Genomic DNA, 20149 nt, shown 5'->3' on the forward strand with positions numbered 1-20149 from the left:
GTTTGTCAATTTGCATATTTAATTGAGGGTGTGGGCAGTGGCATCAAGCTGAATTTCTCTGCAATTTGTGGCCGCAACAGGTGCGCACACTTGACGCGCTTCATTAAAAGGCGCGTGCGCCAGGACGCACTGATTACCGTGAGGCTCCCACCTGTCGCTTCTAATCATTTCGTGCCGCTGAAGGCCTGTCCCGGGTTGTAAGTTCACGAGGCAGCGCAGTCTGAGCATAATTTGTGTGTAAAGTGTGTTTCTCGCTCTCCTCGGCTCCCCCCAAACGCGCCAGCACGCAGCGGATGCCGGGTGCGCACGAGCGGTTTGCGGTGACCTGTCAATTCACGTCGTCCTAGTGAGCCTGCGCGCCTCAATGAGTCACTGGAGGAGGAAGCTCAAGATAAGCAGTCCTCAGCGTTGGCTCCAAGTGGGCCCGGATGGTACAGAGCTCCCGCTGAGCGAGTGCGTGCTATCGCCCAGGTGGCACCCCAGGGGGTGGGTGGGGGAGCTTTACATGAAGTTCAAAGAAAGCAGGATGGACGGAAAACCCACGCTGAAGATGTTCAGGAAGACACGGGAACTCATCAAGACGCCATCCATCTCGAAGAAGAGCCGAGCAGGAAGCCCCGGGCCACAGAGCAGCGCCCCGTCTGTGAGTGGCGCATCACTTCTGGTTTCTATGAGTTCGTGTGTGAGAGGGAGTGTGTGTGTGTGTGTGTGTCGAGGATGACCTCCAGCTGGAAGGAACAGGCTGCAGACCGGAGTGGACTTCGTGTGTGTGTGTGTGTGGATGCGCTTGATTCAGGAACACGTTTTTTTTTTTTTCTTAGCTTTACCCACACACACACACACACACACAGGCGCACGCACACTGCAGTGATGGGCTCCTGATGGCACGCCGTCTGACTCCTGTGGTGAAGCTGTTGATAGGACGCATCACCTCCTCCGGGGTTTTCGTGCCATTAGAGCAGCGGCATTCTGTAGGGTGCACGAGCCAGGTCCGAGCTTGAGCTTTAGTTGGAATGGGGGTGAAGCTGTAGGGTGAAGGAGCATGCTGAAGCGGGTTGGGAAGAGCAGCTGCAACCCTTACTCAACAAGTGAGAGAGTCAGGAAAATCGAGCCTAAAGGCAAGGGCCGACTGGACATACTACCCAACAAGCACAACAATTGGCTGAAACAGGTATGTTTGGAGAAATGCTTAGGAATATTCTTTCTTGGAAAGCATTTACTCTTTTTGAGTAGATATGCTTTTCTGACCATGCAGTCGTCGGGTGTCAGAGATGTCAAGGTGTGGCAAAGTGTAGAGATGTACTGAAAGAGCAAGACGGGTCAACTTTCTCTTGTTTTTGTGGGTATGAGGGCAGTTGATTCTAACACCTTACATTTACTTAGTTTGTCCTAGTTTGCCACACCCGATATGAGTTTGGAGTCAGGAAGTATTGCACAACCTGACACAGGATCTTGTGAAAGTCTTTATTCGAGTGTTTACTAACAACGCCACTGTCGCTGGTATTTCAGGAGTCACGTTGATTCCATTTCACTGCAAAGCCTAAATCACGGTGCACTCCTGACCTCTTTTTGTTGTCTGGCTGGACTCCTGCAGCTGTCCATTCTCCCGGAGCAGCCCCGCAAGGACGCGGGTGAGGCTCCTCTCCCGTCACCGTTACTTGTGTACGCCTCGACGCTCTCACCGGCCGGCGCACAGCAGGATCCCTCCCTCTCCTGCCCCAATACGCCCAGCGCTCAGCACAATAAGTTGGCCGCCATGCATGGAGTGGGCAGCCAGTCTCCTGTCGCCACTCTGAAGAGACCAACTGCACTGAGCAGACACGCCAGCGCTGCAGGTCTGACTTCAACACATTCGCAAAAAGATGATGAAAATGTGTTTGTTTCTGTCAGCTGTGTGTCCACAACCTCAACACAGGGGTGGGACAAGCTTTCTGTTTCACTGAAATTAAACTCTAAGGATTCATGTTTACCATTTCTGATCACTTGTGTGTAAATGGAAGAATAATATACAGATTTTTAAACTGTGATTTTAAAAAGTCGACATAAAATAGTGGAATCAGGTAAATCTTCACATTTCATAGATTCTCTTACCGTTTATGATGCTTCAGTAGTTAGAAGTTTCTGTGGTTGACGCGTGCGGTGTCTTCTGCCGACTTATCTTAGCACTGAGGCAGGAAAGCTCTTGTTAGAGTTTTGTGTCAAACAAATTCTTTACACAAACATTGCAAATTGTGTTCACTGCCGATTGTGTCTTGCTGTTGAAGGACTTGATGTCAGACACTTTGAAACAGCTGCGTGAAGTTTAAATTCCTGTGGATGTGGCATATTATTGACCCCGATCCGCCACACCACTGGAAGCTGATTTACCTTCTGGTGAAGTTGTGTCAAATCAACCCTTTTCCGAGTAAAAATCCCAGAGAAAAACTTTTTTCTAAAATTTGTTTGCATTAGAAATTTTCTGTTGGGATCAAATACATTAATCATGTCGATAATTCCAACGATAAATGTTTTGTGGGAGAGGATATTGCATAGAATTGTAGCATTAGGAAAGCAGTATCTTCTTACATCTGTAAGTGTGTATTTCAGTGTGAGCGCTGCGTGTTAGCAGGTGAGGCTTAAACGTAGCTGAAATGTAAACCTAAGTAAAAGTGTACGGTGAAAACATTGCACAGATACTGAAACTGCTGTAATGAAATCTGAGCATGTTTAGTATCACCAGGTGACTTTCTGGATCATGAGTGATTTTTTAATGAATTTCCGTGAGTTTTCAGTTTGGATAACCAACTACATGTACAATGTTGTAGGAATCAATATCAAGAATCAAAACGATTAATGGAATAAAAGAAGGAAAATGTTTCAGTCGTACTTTTGTAGCTTTTCATAATTTCAAATTATTTACTCAAGTTATAATTATATGAATGAATAAATAAGGGCAAAATCTAACTGTTGGAACTTCTTGGACTCTTGGGGTTAGTTTGAACCAGCAGCGAGCCTGAATGTTACAAAAGATAAAAACTGTTATTCTGCAGTCTTAAATTCTCTTAAATCTTACATTTTTATTAGAAAAGTACATCTTTTTTTTTGAAAAATAAATTTGTTCTGTACAGTTTAAAGTGTGCACATATAAGGGTTTAACAAAACTGTTCAATATCCTGCTTAAACATGTTCACTTTATGACCTTTAAAGCATTTCAGCAGAAGACCAGGATGAAAGAAGTGGATTGAATATTTGAATGCTAAATAGTTTTAGGAAATATGAAATAGTTTGTTTTGTTTTGTTTTAATGTACAACTTCTCCTATTGATTGTATGATAGTGTTTAGCCTGTTGATTGCTGAACCGCTCATATTTGAGGTATAATAAGCAGCTTGGATCAGTGGTGTGATGGACACATGCTGAGGGATGTCTGGGTGTCCCTGCAGGGCTCCCGCTGCAGTCGTGGGTGTTCACCAGAGGACAGGGGAAGGGGGCCCTGGCCCCAGCCCCTCCGCCCGAGTGCCCAGAGAGCACAGCCATCGAGGTGGAGGACATCCCGGCCCTGCTGAGGGACGTGGCGCGCTTCGGTGAAGCGGTCGAGAAACTGAAGGATGTTGTCCTTGTTGAAGGTAGGAACTGTCAGAAATTCAAGAAATTTGTTTTATTTTTTAACAAATTGATTTTGTGCATCTTGTTTTTTTTTTTGTTTTTTTTTACCATTTTGCAGAGAGAATGCATTCTACATAAGTGAGTTTGGGTATTCTGCTTTCTCCTCTTGTCTGCTGATACTTTTTAGACCTTCGATATTATTCGTTGTCATTGTTTTACAGTGTTGGCGAGTTGTGAGCCGTGTGCAGACCGTGCAGTGTTGCATGACGCTCTTTCTGCTTTGACGAAGACGAAGCTGATCCTGGGGTGTTTTTTATTCAGTCAATCTTGCATTCGCCCCTGTTTGATAAATACGTGTGCGCCACATGGGGAAGGGGGGAGGAGAAAGTAAGGGGCGGAGCTACAGTGCATAAGCAATCTTACCAACAGCTCAGAACTTCCTCTCTCCAAATGAAGGGTTGTGTTTCCGCTACGCCTACAGATTCAACCGCACTCGTTTCCAGCAGGAAACCAGCTTTTTGTGTATTGCAGCAGTGTATGCACAAACTCCTCCTGCATGATGCGGAGAAGTGTGAGCCAGGTGTAATGCCTTCACTGTCCTCCTGGAGTGAAACCATTGGCTTAAGTTAGGTCCAACCTCCTCAACCTTTGACCTCTAGAGAGTGGAGTTCAGCCGTCATTGTCTTGTTTTTTTTTCGTGGTTATTTTAGGCCCTGCCCTGTGGTCCACATGATACAGACGGGTTTCTTTGTGTGACTTTCTGTTGGCGGTTATCAGGCTATGTTCTCCACCCACGACAAGCTTTCCAAACAGGAAGCCATGATGGATAGCCTCTGACAGAAAGGCCACATCCATACTTCCTCCTTTGTTAGACCTGCTGCATCACTGTGATGCGCCTCCTCCTCCTCCTCCTCTCTGAGTTGGTGTGCTTTGACCACAACCTCCTCCTTTATCTATATTCTCAAAACTGTGAGTGTGAGATGTTTAGTCACCAACCACAGAGAGGTGTATCACAGCTCAACAATAACGTTTTAATTGTGCATAACGCTGAAAAGGAGCACATCCTCTCGAGCACCATGGTCGGGTCACTGCGCTGTGTGTGTGCGCTGCTGCTCTCTGCTGCACTGTGACACACAGCTTTTTTTTCTTTTAGACAGACTGTGAGGATGCAGGACAGACTCTGCCCTCTGGCCTCCTCACAACGTAGGAGTGTGCTGTTGCCACATCGAGGCAGAAATAGTTGTTGAGACAAGTTTTTTTTTTTTTTGTTTGTTTTCGTTTTTTTTAAGAAAGGAATTATCTCCAGCAACAGTGCAGTCAACGGCGTATGATTCAAACTCATCTGTCTGACCGTGACGCTCCCCGTCTGCCGCTATGCCAAAACTGAAGATAACTGGCAGGCAGAGCCTGACGAAATAGTATATTTTTTTGAACAGTGTACTAATTCGTTAATTCATACATTTAAATGTTATTCAATAATAAAGATGACAACATTTACCATGGCCTCTAAATTTCGCTAACGTGCGTAATGTTTGTTCAACCTGTCAATATGTTGAAATATCAGGTGTTGTTGAGAAGCTACAGCTCTGGGGCTGGTTGGTTTGGGAAAGTTGCTAAAAAGTTGCTGTACAATATCAAATATAAAAAAAGTTCATACAGTATATAATTTCAAAGAGCATAAGAAACCTTAGAAGTGTTGGTGTCCATTATTTTAATCTGCTGAACCCACATTGCAGTGTTGTGGTGCATCTTCAGAATGAATGTGGTGAATTAGTATCATTCTTTCCAGAATCCGTTTCAACGGTTAAAACTTAATTTATATTAAAATTAAAACAAATATTTTGTTTACTGTATGTTTACTGCTAACTATTTAGGAAAAAAAAAATCCTCAGCCAAAGCTTCTAATTAAAGTTAACTGACGACCTTTTTAAGAAACCTGTTATTAGTTCAGGTGAATCGTGCTCTGCAGAATGGCGCCTGGGAGAGGTTGAAATCTCTTATCAGCTGCAAAAGGTTTTGGAGAAATGCCAAATATTAACGTATGAACGCAAATATGTCGGGTGTTTTAACGTCATCAGTTTATGGTTTTCCTTTGGACCAGGGCTTTTCAACTCCGGGCCTCAGGGGCCGGTTTTTTGCAGTTGCAACACATCTGATAGCAGTGAAACCTCCTTCCTGGGCTTTTTATCAAGGATGACGTCCACATCAGTGTGTTGAAGCAGGGAGAGATCAAAGTGCACGACTGCCCTCTTAATGAGAAGGAATCCAGGACACGAGAACTCGGTGACGGACTCATTGTGCTTATTTAATCTGAAACGAAGCTCAGATCTCTGCAACCAAACCATTCATATAATCTGAAATAGCTTTCGAGAAAGATCTAAACACATTTCATATCTGTCTAGTGGTCACTTAAAACAGGTTGTTGATACAAAATGTAAAAATGAAAAGAGAACCATATATCAAAAGTTTCTGACTGATTCACTGAGGGTTGAATAGATGTAACAAGGGTGACGCTTGTGCGAAATCTAGTAACCTCTTTCCAAGAGAACATCTGCATTAAAGCCACAATTACTGCTGAGGTGAATTAGTGAAAATACGTCCAATAATCCCTTCAGAGTGTGTGTGGCCTCAGTTTTATTCACCTTGACCTGACAATATTGTGCAGGAGTGTAAAGCTAAATGTTACGTTTTTGGGATTAGAAAAAATAAATGTACAAGGAAGATGGGTTTTTGTACATTTAGCTTTATTTTTGAAAAGATTTTTTTTTTTTTTGTGAAATTTGGCATTAAAGTTGCAATTTTTCAAGTTTTCCTAATTTTGCTCATCACAATGGGCTCTCATAGCCCTTTGAATAATGGTCTTTGTTGAAGCGAAAAGTTTTCTGTGTTTGTACTGGTCCAGATTGGGCGGCAGGTGGCTGCTGCATCCCAGTGTTTGACCCTGCCGATCTGAAACCTTCTGCATGGTCCCTGCGACTCCTGTTCAGATCCTGCTTTCTCTGATCTCTGATCGCTCATCTCCACCTCACAGACACAGAGAGTCAGCGACCGATAGCCCATGAGTGTTTGGGAGAGGTGCTGCGGGTCCTGCGTCAGGTCATCAACACGTACCCACTGCTCAACACCGTGGAGATCCTCACTGCCGCTGGCAAGCTCATATCCAAGGTCAAAGGTCAGTCAGTAGTAGAATGAATGACGGTTCTTTGTGGTTAATATAGAATTACTTTGCACAAGTAATCACTCTTGAGATTCTTCTCTTTATGCAGCCTTCAACATGATGCCGCTGCCGTACAAGTTCATTTGCTGCATATTTTGCTCTAACCGCACTCTAATCTGTGCACTTTTTTTTTTTTTTTTTAAGGTTTCCACTATGAAGCCAGTACTGAAGCAGATAAAATGGACTTTGAGAAGGCAATTGAAACCATTGCAGTTGCTTTTAGTAGCAAGTAAGTCCCTTCATGATGTGCTTGTTGTGGGTCGTGTTACTTTAAAGACTCTCAGGCACCCGGAGCCAGGGTGGTGTCTTTTGAAGCACATGATGGTCAGGTGGTGTGTTTGTTCTTACAAATGAGAGTTTTTGGGAATGAGACAAAAGTGCAGTGATGGTGACACATTTGCATGAGTTAAAGCCGAAAACAGGAAGTGGTTTTTCTTCTGCTCTGTTACACAAAACCAGAACTTGAAAAATGCTGTCGTCGACTACCTGACTTTTAAATGAACAGATTCTGCAGTCATAATAAACGGAAGACATGCAGCACGATTTGAAACCAGACAAAGAAAAAGCTTTAGTGTGACACAAAGTAAACAGATTCAGGTTTTGTTTTAATCACACTTTTAAAATTTAAAAATGAAAATATTTGTTTTTAAGTGGGGAAATAAAAACAAAGAAAAAATAAAATACACCAGTTTTCCTGTATAGTTGCAGTAAATGACGGTGTATCACATGCCTGTCTGGGTCATTTAGGGTTTAGAAAACCATGGGTGAGCTGGTGAGGAGGAAGTGAGCTGACAGACAGTTAAAATCTGCCTGTCGAGTCTGTTTCCTCATTCTCTCCTTCGCTCTTCCTCTGTTTGACTTGTGGCCAACAAACCATATATTCAGTTCAGTTCTTTGGCTATTTTTCAGCCAACTATCTTGTTCAATATGAAATGTAGAGGTTTTCGGTGGCTTTCTTCACTGAAAGTTGAAATGGTTTGTTATGGATTAGGATTAAAATTTATTGTCATCACACAGGCACCAGCACAAAGCATCTCATCCAGAAGTGCAGTGTAATGGCCATTGTTATATAATCACTCTTTCCTTATGAATCTGTGCGTACAGAAAAAGGAACCCTCATTTTCTTGCTCAGCAGCTAAAAAACTGGTTTGAATGATACCAACAAAATACAGATATGTTGTGGATTGATAGAGTTCTAATCGATCGCTGTACAGGTTTAAAAATTAAGCAGATAATGAATATAGACTGAATATCCAGATGTACAGAAGTATAAATGCGTCATACAGTGGCTGCACACACAATGTGGTGAGGTCAGGAGGAGGAGTTCAGATGTCATCTACAAGGGGAAGGAAGATAAAAATCTAGCAAACTGGTGCCCTAAATTGTCGTTTGACATCAAATGTGTTGCGGAAACATTTCAAGAAAGAGTGAGAAAATATTTAAGGAAACTTTTGAAAGTACAGGTGTTAGTTATTTCCCGTCTGTTAATATGATGCACAGTTAACAAACAGAAGGGAACTCAGAGTTTAGTTTGACCACCAACCTTTCCAACTGGAGGGAAAAAAAAACATTTAATTGAGGTGAACTTGTAGACAGCTTCTTAAATAAATTAAAATCCTTTAAGATCCAGGCTGGCTCATGTTCTTCTCTCCTCTCATGCAATAGCAAACTGGCTGCATACTGTTAAAAGGCGGGTGATACAATTTCTTCCAGGCCTCTTAATTCATCGTCATTGCCTAAAGTAATGTTTGTTTTGCTGTGATAATGTTATATTAACACACTCTGCCACAGAGTGATTCTGAAACCAGTCAGACGTTTTCTTGGTGTGACGTTCCTTTAAAAGGGAGATTTTCCTTTCCACCAGCGCTTATGCTTGCTCATGTGGATCCGTTGGGTTTTCTCCGTTAACAGACAAGGCTTTTTCTTTCCTCCTGACACTTAAATTGTGATCTAAAAGTATGTTTGCTTCTCTTCAGCGTTTATGAGCTTCTAATGGGTGAGGTGGACAGCAGCACGCTGCTCTCGCTGCTGCCCACTGAAAGGAGCAGGGTGAGTTTTTCTTGCACTTCAGTGAAAGTTTTAAATGTGGAGCTAACCGAGGCAACAGCTTGAACAAACGTGCTTTCGAATTAAAAAAAAAAAAAAAAAAAAAAAAAAAATCACAACAAAAATTAATTTCTGAACTGTCGGACTGTCTGTTTGTAAGAAACGGTGTTTGTGTTGTGCAGTCAATGGAGAACCTGTATGCTGGGACTGGCCACAGAGCAGAAGGTGGACAGCTGAGGGGTGACCTGCAGGACTCTGGTAGGAAACGCGTTGCTCTCTTTCACCGACTGTCTCTTCTGTTGATGCTTTGTCCATCAGTGAGGTTCGTTCTGATGCTGTGTCGTCTCTGCTTCAACATCAAATAATAAACATGCCAAATTCTGTCAGCTATGACAGGATAGGAAAATGAGGGTTAAAACTCGTAACGGTTCAGTCCCTGATGGAAAAACTTCCACTTTCAGCTCTGTGTGTTCAGACATGCACGTTTGTTTGTGTGTGGTGACCTGTGTCTGTGCATCAATGTGTAGGCAGGGTTGAGGAAGTGGATGTGATCCTCCAGCACAGCGAGGGAGGGGTGGACTCCGCTCTGCTCTATGCCAAAACCATTTCTAAGTACATGAAGGACCTCATAAACTATGTGGAAAAGAGAACTTCACTAGGTAAGGGCGAGAACCCCGAGTTCTGAAAGTCTGAGGGGAAAAAAAAAAACCCTTTTGAAAACGTCGGTGTTTGCTGGTGTTAAACTAGTCTTTTCTGTGCTTCCAGAGAATGAGTTCTCCAAAGGTCTTCAGAGATTATACCAGTCCTGCAAACACAGCATCTTACATGTGAGTGTAATTCATCTCTCCTCCTAAGATTAAAACCAATAACTAGAAAATTGATTATGCTAACACTTTTGTTGTTGTTGCTGTTGTTTCTTGCCACTCCAGCCCTACATGCCGCTCTTCTCCATCTACTCCCTGGCTCTGGAGCAGGACCAGGAGCAGAGTGTGGGCCTGCAGCAAGCAAGCACCACCCTCCACAACCAGACCTTCATCCAGGTGCAGAGAACTGCACCATCAACACTGAATCCTGACAAAACGCTGGGGCTGGTGTGGTTATTCACGCTCTGCCTCTCATGTGTGCACAGCCCCTCATGCAACGAAGGCAGGAGCACGAGAAGAGTCGAAAGGAGATCAAGGAACACTGGATTCGAGCTAAGAGGAAGCTGGTATGTTTATCTTCAACCAAATTATGTGAAAATGATTTTTTTTAGAATGATCATGATAATAAGTGCAAAATATTGTCAATTTTAGGGATTTAAGCATCAGATTTAATGAACAGCTGAAAATTCTTCCAAAGCATTCAGCAACAAATTGGAAATCAGGTGTTAAACGAAAAAAAAAATCTATGAACTTAGGAAACTGCATAGAAATCCAAAAACCATAGTTGCCCAGCTTGGTTATTGATATGGCGCACAATAAAATAAATGAGCATTTAAGTATATCATGTATTTTGTGGTCATTGCAGTGTGAATTAAACTTTAAATTATCAAATTAAACTGGCGACAAAAGACAAGTTTCGCTATTTACTAGTATTCTATTGAAACGAAATGGTCCGCCATATTTGGTATTTGAATAAAATGTTAAAAGTTGCTGTGAGTTGACTTTTGCATTTAGTGTTTAAAAGCCTGTGAGAACTCATTAGATATGTTCCTTTTATATAGCAAAAATATGATTGTTCATTAGTAAACACTGGTCCAGACCATTAAGGTTTCCTGCTGGGTGTCTCTCATCAGATGGAGTGCGAGGCAAACCTGCGGAAGGCCAAACAGGCCTACATGGCGCGCTCTGAAGACTATGAGAAGGCCAAAATGGCAGCCTACCGGGCCGAGGAGGAGGGAGGGGGGTCGACGGCAAAATCCCTGGAGAAGAAGAAACGATTAGAGGAGGAGGCTCGCAACAAGGTTTGTGTCAACTGCTGATTGTTCACATTCGTTTCAGGGCTTAATCACCGTGGAAAAGAAATAATAAAGTTTTAGTCCCAGTAGTCATGCAGTATGCTGAGAGTATAGAATCAAGTTAACGCCCAGGATTGTTTATGACTCCTTATCATTAAATTCATACATAGATATTAGTGTCTGCATATTTCCATGTATTAAAGATTAACAGTGCTTTCAAATGAATACACAGCTCCTTCATAGTATCAGTGTCTGGGACAGCAGGTGGTTTTCAGACTGACAATCTGCTCTTTTCACCAGAGGGCAACAGCAGCTTTACAGGTTCCTGGTTAAATACAGGAATATATCAAATTATTTGCACTTTTTAGGTCATTAACAACTTAAAGCAAATAAAATACTGAACTCGGTTGCAAACAAGTAATAATTAAAAAATGTTCAATCCTTCATCAATTTCTCATACTTTGGTAGATGTTTCCAAAGGCAAAATATTTAACAAATTTCAGTGTTCCAGTATCTACTTAACTATCTTTATTACTGACTAAGCATTTATTTAGAACATCTTTATCACAATGTGTTGGGTATGAATGGAAAAGGAAAGGTAACTTCAGAAATTCACACAACTCACTTGACGTGTGAAGGTTTTTTTTTTTTTTTTTTTTGATCATGTAAAAAAAATTGAGGGAGTTTAGAAGGACATGCTGACTTATTTCTTCATTTATAGCTAAATGACAATATTGGTGCCGATGTGAGCTTGAATGAGCGAACTTGATTTTCTTTGATTGCCCAAAACTAATTTCACCAAAGCACAGAAAAAAAAATGAAGTACCCTTTTAAATTTCCCGCCATTTTTATTTTTGTAGCCATTAACTTTTTGACAAATGAATTTAATATTTTTCATCTACCTGTAAAACAGCTTTCATTTTGTGTACCTCAACCCCACGAAGAATTTACAAATTTAGTAACGGCTTAAATCAGCACTGCAAAAAATCCAAATCTTTTTTTCTTAAAATAAAAATACTTTTACTTTGAAATTAGTAAAAAAAAAATCTGCCAATAGAACAAGTGAAAGTGTTCTTGATTTCAGAGAATTTGTCTTAAATCAAGCCTTTCTATCTTGATGAAATATAATATTTAAGTGAATGCATCTTAAATCAAGTAAAATGAGACATTTTCACTCAAAACAAGTTTATAAAACTTGCTCAGATTTGGAGTTTTTGCAGTGAGGATTTTTTTCAGCTGGACTAACTGGCTTAGAATTTTATGGAAACTGCATAATTGAACTTTTCTCTGGGTCTCCTGCATCAGCACTACTGCGCTCCTTCAAAAACACAAAGCCACCTCATCCCACTGTCACTGCTGCCTGTAGCCAAGTCTTAAAGGACTACCAAAACTTGTTTTGTGTTTGTGTGTGTGTGCGCAGTCAGAGGAGGCGGAGGCCACCTACAAGACATGTATAGCAGACACCATCACTCAGCAGCTGGAGCTGGATCACACCAAGGTCACGGTGCTGAGGCAGCTGCAGGACATCATTAAGCAGAGCGACCAGACCATTCGCTCGGTCAGAACGAACACTCCTGCTCAAAATACCCAGAGTCCCCTGTGCTGCAGCACCTAAGTAACCCTTTGCTCTTCAATTCTCTCCTCTGCTCTTCAATTCTCTCCTCTGCAGGCGACCATCTCCTACTACCAGCTCATGCACATGCAGACGGTGGTGTTGCCCGTCCACTACCAGACTCTCTGTGAAAGCAGCAAACTGTACGACCCCGGACAGCAGTATGCGGCCCACGTTCACGATCTTCAACTGCCGGAGCAACCTAATGTCGACTACACGTTTGAGTCCTACTCCTCCTGCAGCACACTTTCACAGTAAGCTTTAATCAGGCATGCAGACGTTACATTATATAATCAAGTTGTAGAAATCAAACCCATAAAGTGGGGACAGTTGAAGGAACATTAGTGTAGCTTTCAGAACCACTGTTGTGGCAGAGGCCTCCGCAGTGCACGCATACACATGTCTTTTCCATGAAAAGAGAAAGGATCAGGGGGGATCTGTAACTGAATGGTTTGGGTGGAGGATCCAGCAGCAGCCTGAGTTGATCTGGGGCCATCAGCAGCGAGCAGTGAGCTTATAACATGTAAATAGAAACCCAGACAGAAACCGAGCACACCGCCATTCACTGGGCCTCCGTGCTCTGATGGAACGGGATGCATCGTCACGGTGGAAACTGACTCAGTTAGGGGGGTTTATGTGAAGATTTAGGAGGAAAAAAAATGTTAAAATAAATCTTTTTTTTTTATGTATTGCCCACGAAAGTCCTGATGGCTGGTTTTCGTATGTTTTACACAAACAAGAACCGTTTCAGATTAGTGCATCTAAAAGCACTCTATGAAACTAATGTGGTTTTATAAATGAGGGGGATTCACCAGTGGGTTGAAGCTTCATTGTTTTTCACATCACAGATAATAATCCCAACTAAACATGCCACTTTGTAAAATCTTTTTTTAATGTTCACCTGTTGCAGCCATGGGCACAGACCACGGAATGACAGCTTCAACACAGAGGCACACACCAGTCAGGAAGACAGTCTTCGCACTCCCGTGTACACAGCACCTGGTGACAGCAGAGACATGGAGGTGAACCGCAAACGTAAGTGAGGCCTGCTGTAGCTGGAGATACGCTGCTGAGCTTATTGATATTTAATGTTCTCGGACTGTAGAGTTCAGTTTTTGATTGTGCCCAAATGTCTAACTTTTGACTTTTTTTTTTTTTTTTTTTTGAAGCAGCTGGCCTCACATTATTCTCCCATTTCTAATCTCCAGGACAAGGCCACAAGTCGTGGGGCTCCACAGTGAGCGATGACAGTGTGGGAGGAGAGGGAGGCCTGGATTCGCCCACTGCCAGCAGCAGTCAGTTTTAACATACGTCTTACATCCTTCATACTGAACAGCAATAAAGGCAGAATGATTAAATAGTAATGAAGTTAAACACATAGAACATTTTCAAAAAATGCTTCAAAGTAAATTGAAGACGAGGCATGTTGCAGCATAAAAACGGTTACAGCAGACAGTTTTCTGCTGTCACAGATGATTTGAGGGTTTCTGAGTAGAAAATCAAAGCAGCTCCTGCATGTTTGATTCCAACTCTGAAAACAGTTTTTTTTTTAATTTTCTTTCAAAAGATAACACAAAAAATATACATAAAAAATACAATATAAGAATGAATGAAAAAGGAGCAGAAAGAAGAATAACTTGTAATGTCTATCCCTTCTTTCATCATATATTTTCCCAATATTTACAAATACCATCTTTTTCACCTGATTTTACACTAGTTACACACACCTATTATCATTTTTTTCCTCTATTTACCTCTCCTTTATCCAGTCACTTATATTCCGTCTACAATTTCAATAATTATCTGTCTTCAAAATTCCAAGACCGACTCCATTCTGCCAGAAGAAAATTATGCAATGCTGGACACATATCTCATGTGTCCAGCATTGCATAATTTCTCAGTAATGTAGTTTTTACATTTCTTTTAAATGCTGTGATTGTCTGCATTCCTTTTACTTCTTTCTGAAGTGCATTCCACAGATTGGTTCCCTTAACCGTCACAGTGCGTTCCATTATTTTTGTTAATTGAGTTGAGATGTCTGGATCTTCCGTAACCTAACAGGAGATCAGTAACACATCCTGAACCAGAACCATTCAGACGTTAGCCGACATGAAGGGTTAATGCAGCATTATATTGGAGAAACTAATTTGTGCATCCGTCTTTAGTAGACTGGACCAAATACTGTTGAGACATCGGCTTTTCATTTTGATGGTCTTGATGTCTTTTTTTTTCCTCCAGTACTGAAAGCATCCTCTTTACTTTCAGTCTTATATCTCATTTTGTTATCCGGCTACTGAAACCATTGAAGCATGTAGATGTTAACCAGTAGTGGGACAAGGATGGAGTGTTGGGGAACTTTATTTTGGAATTGTTTACTCCAGCAGCCCCTTAAGGACCAGTCTGGACACCTCTGATAGAGTGTCTGTTTTCTAACGGCGTACCTCACCAGCCAAACTCTCAGCTCGCTTTCGTAAATGCATCATTTTTGAGAAACTTTGCTGTAATCCACTTTAGGTGACATCAATAAAATGGCTCGAACGTCATCAACTGGCACAATATCGTCTATTGAAGATGCCGATGAGAAAGAAGGGACTGTCACCTCATTTGAAACTCAAAGTAAGGTTTGCAGCTCGCCCTCTTTCAGAGTGTCATTAAATCAAATCAGGCTGTTCGTATGATGCTGGATCGTTCTCTGCAGATATTAACGGCATGGATGCAGACGCGGCGTCCGCCAGGCCTTTCCGTAACATCGGTCTGTCCAAAGCTGCCCTGACCCACAGACTGAGAAAGCTACGAACTCCTGCCAAGTGCCGTGAATGCGACAGTTACGTTTACTTCCAGGGTGCTGAGTGTGAGGAGGTGAGCTCTTCTTCCGAACACAGAACATCTCGTCTGACACTCGTTCTCATAAGATGCACAAGGAGATACAAACAAACTGATCCTAAAACATCCTTTTAGAGAAGTCTTGTGTAACTGCTTTAAAACTACAGACTGCAATTGTAACATGAAAACAGAAATGTTTGAGAAGTAAATAAGCAAGAAAGGTTTACACTTTGGCAGGTATAAAATCCCAACCTCTCTCCCTCTAAAAGACGCTTCATTCGCTTGGAAAATTATTGCATTAATTTCCTGAATTTGCATCCAGTTGGTGTCGATTGTGGTATTTTTGCACCATTTGAAGAATTCTTTTTTTTTTTTTTTTTTTTGTGTAATCAGGACAGGAGGGCATGTTAAGCTCTTGCCATGCTTTAATCTTTTTCCGTTTCTCCTCTTGCCGTGCAGTGTTTCCTGGCCTGTCACAAGCGCTGTCTGCAGACTCTGGCTATCCTGTGTGGCCACAAGAAGCTGCGTGGCCGTCTGCAGCTGTTCGGCAGGGAGTTCACTCAGGTGGCCAGCTGCGCCAGCGACGGCATCCCCTTCATCATCACCAAATGCATCTCTGAGATAGAGAGACGTGCGCTCAAGCTGAAGGTCAGAAAGCACATCGGCAACACGCCATACTGTCCAGTCTCTTGGCGGAGTCACACAGGTGTCAGAAACTGTGTGGTTTGAACTGCCGCCTCCTCCCGCTCCTCACAGGGCATCTACAGAGTGAACGGCGCAAAGACTCGCGTGGAGAAACTCTGTCAGGCCTTTGAAAATGGCAAGGAGCTGGTGGAGCTGTCGCAGTGCTCACCACATGACATCAGCAACGTCCTCAAGCTTTATCTCAGACAGGTATACACACACACACACACGCGCGTGTCACGCGGCCGATTTCAGCTTCGGGAAAGTAATCAGATTGGTTTCTTCTTTCTGAAAGTTATTGTTGCGTAAGCAGTATCAAAGATCTATGCCTCAACATCTTTTTTAGCATCAGAAAAACACTGAATAAAATGTTAAGGGCGTTTTTAACATGATTTAATGAAAACAGATCAATAAAACAGTAAGCGGTATGAAATAGCTTAGTTTGAGTGATAAATGTAAAATAAATTATTTCCCCATTTTACTGATTTCAGTCAATAGAATGGGCCATTTTCACAGCTCCACTACTTCCTGAAATTAACTGTGCACATTCATTTCCTGTCTTGCATTATTGGCCAAAATGATTAATCCAGGTGTGTCTTGTTGCAGCAGTCTAAACCAGACACACCTGGATTAATCAGTTTGGCCAATAATGTAAGACAGGAAATGAATGTGCACAGCTATTTTCAGGAAGTAGTGAAGCTGTGAAAATACCCCATTATGAAATATTTTAATATTTGGATGTTCTGTTTGTTTTTCCGGGTTTCTTTTATCCACAGGCAATTATTATCGCAATGAAAATTAGGAAAAATTGCTGTGATGAGTATTACACTAAATGAAACTGACATTTTCAATGTCTTGTACTTATGGGCTTTTTCATGGTTTAATTTTTACCTTTGAGGATCAGGGTTATTTTTGTTTGTTGATTTTCTCTACATTCAGTGTTAATATAGTTGCTTTACGTATGTCATACCAATCTACGTTTCTCACTTTTTTCTTCCCAAGCTCAAAATAAACTGCAAAATGTGACACTGACACTGATCTTTTTCCAAACATATAAAAATCTTACTGTAGCAATTGCAATGCTTCTTACAATATCAGAAAGCCTATTTACATGTAAAGTCTTTGCACTTGAGTTTTTCTTTCACTGGAATTATCAATACAGCTGTGAGTGTCTCCATGAATATAAGTAATTTTTTTCATCAATTGATTTTCAAGTTAATTTCTTCCCAGTGGTAGTGGGACTTCTTCTTCTTTTTTTTTTTTAAAGGAAAATTTATTAACCAGCTGAAAATCATTTTATTCAATTAGTCTCCCAAACTAAGTATGATTGAATCAGTCCTTTAACATTTTAATGTTCTTTGTTTAAACTCTCAAACTTCATATTTTAGAAATTGGTGGAAAAATCAACAGGTAAGAAACATAGTGAGATTCTTTTTAATGAAGTTTTTGTCCTATTTTTTTGAACAGTTAAAAAAAAAAGTTGACATTAATCATGTTCGACCAATTAGACAAGACAGAAGTCTTGTATTTGGGAAGTATTAATGCACCAGTTCATTTAAAATTTATTCATAATCTGTCTTAAATGAATATGTGCACTCGGGTAATGTTCCATATTTCAGTTTTTATTTCATTTCTCGATTCTGTGATTTTTCTTCCAGCTGCCGGAGCCCATCATGCCCGTCTACCTGTACAACAGACTCATGACTTTGGCCAAAGACAGTCTGCACAGCGAAGCAGACGCCGCCGAAGGGGAGGCGGCTGAGGCGAGCGGTGCGAACCCCGCTCTTTGCCGCCCCTCGGAGCTGGAGGATCGTGGTCCAGACACAGACCCAGAGGTCCTGGTTCTGGTGGACAATCTGAGGGAACTTGTCAAAGAACTGCCCAAACCAAACATCGCCACCCTTCGTTACATAATCCGCCACCTTCGAAGGTCAGACATCATGCCACTCACACTCAGATGACAGTCTGGGGTGCGGACATTCGTGGCTCACCCTTAGTTTCCATTTTCTCCATCAAAGGATCGCGGAGCTGCAGGAGGACAATAAGATGAGCCCGAGTAACCTGGGGATTGTGATGGGGCCCGCCCTGATGCGTCCCCGTCCAACGGGAGCCACGACATCTCTGTCTTCTCTGGTCGATTACCCCCATCAGGCTCGCATTGTGGAGGCCCTCATCGTCTTCTACTCCTCCATCTTTCAGTCGAAAACTTCTCAGTCCAACAAAGGCTCTGCTTTCAAATGCATTCAGCAGGTTAGACCATGCGTCCATCATCCTGCATTTGTTTTAGCAGATCACGACCCCAAACAAAATACTCGCTGTCCAACATGTTCTCTCAGATAAAATGTACTTCCTCCTCCCTTGTGGTTCAGGCTAGTGTTACAGATGACAAAGTGAGCAGTTCAGCCAGTGGGGACGAGGACGGCAGCAGAGAGGAGCAGAGCAAGACTGAGGAGAGATTTGGTGAGTTTTCATTAAAATGCAGAGTGCCATTCTAATTTGAATTGTTACACCATATTGTTTAATTGTGATTAGTCACCCTCCAGAGAACAACTTCCTGTTTAAAAAGCTCAATTTCTATAATCCTGACTTGATTGTGCTGAGATCCAGACATGCTTTGCTAAAAAGTCTCTTCATTAAAGAACCAGCTAAGTTTATAGCGTCCAATAATTAATTACCGTATGTAATTACATGCTGCATTAAACTTTGAGAATCCTGAAGATGTCGAAGTGTATTCATTTTTAATCCATGCAGCAGATGAATATTTTAAGATATTGATTTTCAAAAGGATCATTGAGTATTTCTCTATTTCAGAGAGTTCTCTGGGATCAAGCGAGCAGTTCCCCGACTCCGACTGGGAGGCAGATGAGGGCAGTCAGATGAGTTCACGCTGCCACAGCCTGATGAACCAGGAAAGCCTGTGTGACGACGAACTGAGCAGCGTGAGAGCAGAGGATCTCACCTTGTCCTTGTCCGAACTCAACGTGAATCAGTCCAACAACGGCTATCCATTCGCACATGTGATCAGGTCGAAGACTGTGACATACCGAAAAGGGGAAGAACCGTCCCTGATCAGGAGGAGGTACTATGTGCCTGAGTTGGACTGATATCATGTTAATCATACGTTTTTAAAAGTTTTAAATCAATGTAGATGTTTGCGACTGTGTTACTTCTCCACAGCAGTGTAACACCTGCAAGTGTTACGCTCTGATTCAAATGAATTTTTTTGTAGATCGTTCAAATTTGCTCAGTAAGGCACATTTGAATCAGCGAAACTCTTCAAGAACATTTCCTTTTAAGTGCAGCTGGTTTTATTTCATCCCTGAATTTAAAAAAATAACTTACTATTATCTTTCAAGTGTTGTCTGTATTGCATTTTATGTATGTATTTTGTGGACTTAAATAAAATGGCTTTTATTTTGAAATCTCTGTTGTGACTGCGTATACTGTGAATGAGATATTTGGGTAAGAATTTGCAGGAAGTAAAGCCCATATTTGCAAAATGTTACACCCATTTCCCAGTACTAGGAAGTAACGGGGGACATTAGTAACTTCAACCATCAGACCAGTCACCAACGCTAAAGCAGAATGCCTTTCTACAAGAAAAAGAAGGTAGGGGGGGTGGGCTTTACACTTTATTCAAACAGGGAAATATCCATTACTGCTTAACCGTTTCATAACTTCAATACTCTGTAATTGCAGTCATTGAACAAAATGTTTCATGTTTTTCCAATTTAACTGGAGGTCCTGATGATCTCGGGTAAAATTTATTGTATTTTCTATAAACTTTTCATTGAGTGCTGAAACACCCAGCATTTATCTTTTGCTGAAGCATGCTCTGTATCTGCAGAACATTCTTGGTAGTAAATTTTCTCCCTTTCAAAGGCCGGGTTCATTTGTCTGTTGGCATATTTTCTCTTTCAGCACAAGTGCTTTACATCCTCATTTGTCTATACCCAAACCACAATTCAGTGGGAGCTTTTTCAAAGTCGGTTACAGTATGTGACACTCACAGTGGTCTTAACAGAAAAATCATAGAAATTGTACTGCTTTGTACATGTAAAATTACTAATTCTTTACACAAGTTTCACTCAATGGGAATGTTTGCTGTCATATCACTGGACTTTTAAATAACTTTCTTCATGAACATACATAAAAAGGTTTTTGTTTTCATCTGATTTCCAAAATAAATTTCTTCTGGAGATTTTATGAGAGGAAACAACTATCTGGAAAAACCTTAAATTAGCA

General features: G+C 41.6%; 1 protein-coding gene across 2 annotated transcripts; it reads left to right on the plus strand.

The window, feature by feature from the left end:
- Positions 1-380: 380 nt before the first annotated feature.
- arhgap45b (Rho GTPase activating protein 45b) lies at positions 381-19319 on the plus strand. 2 transcript variants are annotated; one of them, XM_030082913.1, is made up of 24 exons: positions 381-643; positions 1595-1835; positions 3421-3603; positions 6615-6755; positions 6945-7029; positions 8777-8849; positions 9029-9104; positions 9374-9505; positions 9612-9673; positions 9776-9886; positions 9976-10056; positions 10624-10791; positions 12206-12343; positions 12455-12651; positions 13308-13432; positions 13606-13692; positions 14912-15013; positions 15096-15256; positions 15680-15868; positions 15977-16114; positions 17563-17834; positions 17923-18154; positions 18274-18364; positions 18716-19319. In XM_030082913.1, the coding sequence occupies exons 1-24, from the start codon at positions 506-508 to the stop codon at positions 19006-19008; spliced, it is 3516 nt and encodes a 1171-aa protein (XP_029938773.1). In that variant the 5' UTR covers positions 381-505; the 3' UTR covers positions 19009-19319. The 2 variants fall into 2 exon arrangements, with proteins under 2 accessions (XP_029938773.1, XP_029938774.1); XM_030082914.1 differs by lacking the exon at positions 381-643 and adding an exon at positions 840-1171.
- Positions 19320-20149: the final 830 nt, after the last annotated feature.

This window comes from Salarias fasciatus, chromosome 23 (genome assembly GCF_902148845.1).
Source record: "Salarias fasciatus chromosome 23, fSalaFa1.1, whole genome shotgun sequence".
NCBI classification, from domain to species: domain Eukaryota; kingdom Metazoa; phylum Chordata; class Actinopteri; order Blenniiformes; family Blenniidae; genus Salarias; species Salarias fasciatus.

Excerpts from the sequence above, each read along its gene's own strand:
- arhgap45b (XM_030082913.1), top strand. The coding sequence starts at position 506 with ATGAAGTTCAAAGAAAGCAGGATGGACGGAAAACCCACGCTGAAGATG. Across the intron at positions 10,792-12,205 it reads AGGAGGAGGCTCGCAACAAG|TCAGAGGAGGCGGAGGCCAC; the intron begins GTTTGTGTCAAC and ends GTGTGTGCGCAG. Across the intron at positions 13,433-13,605 it reads CATGGAGGTGAACCGCAAAC|GACAAGGCCACAAGTCGTGG; the intron begins GTAAGTGAGGCC and ends TCTAATCTCCAG.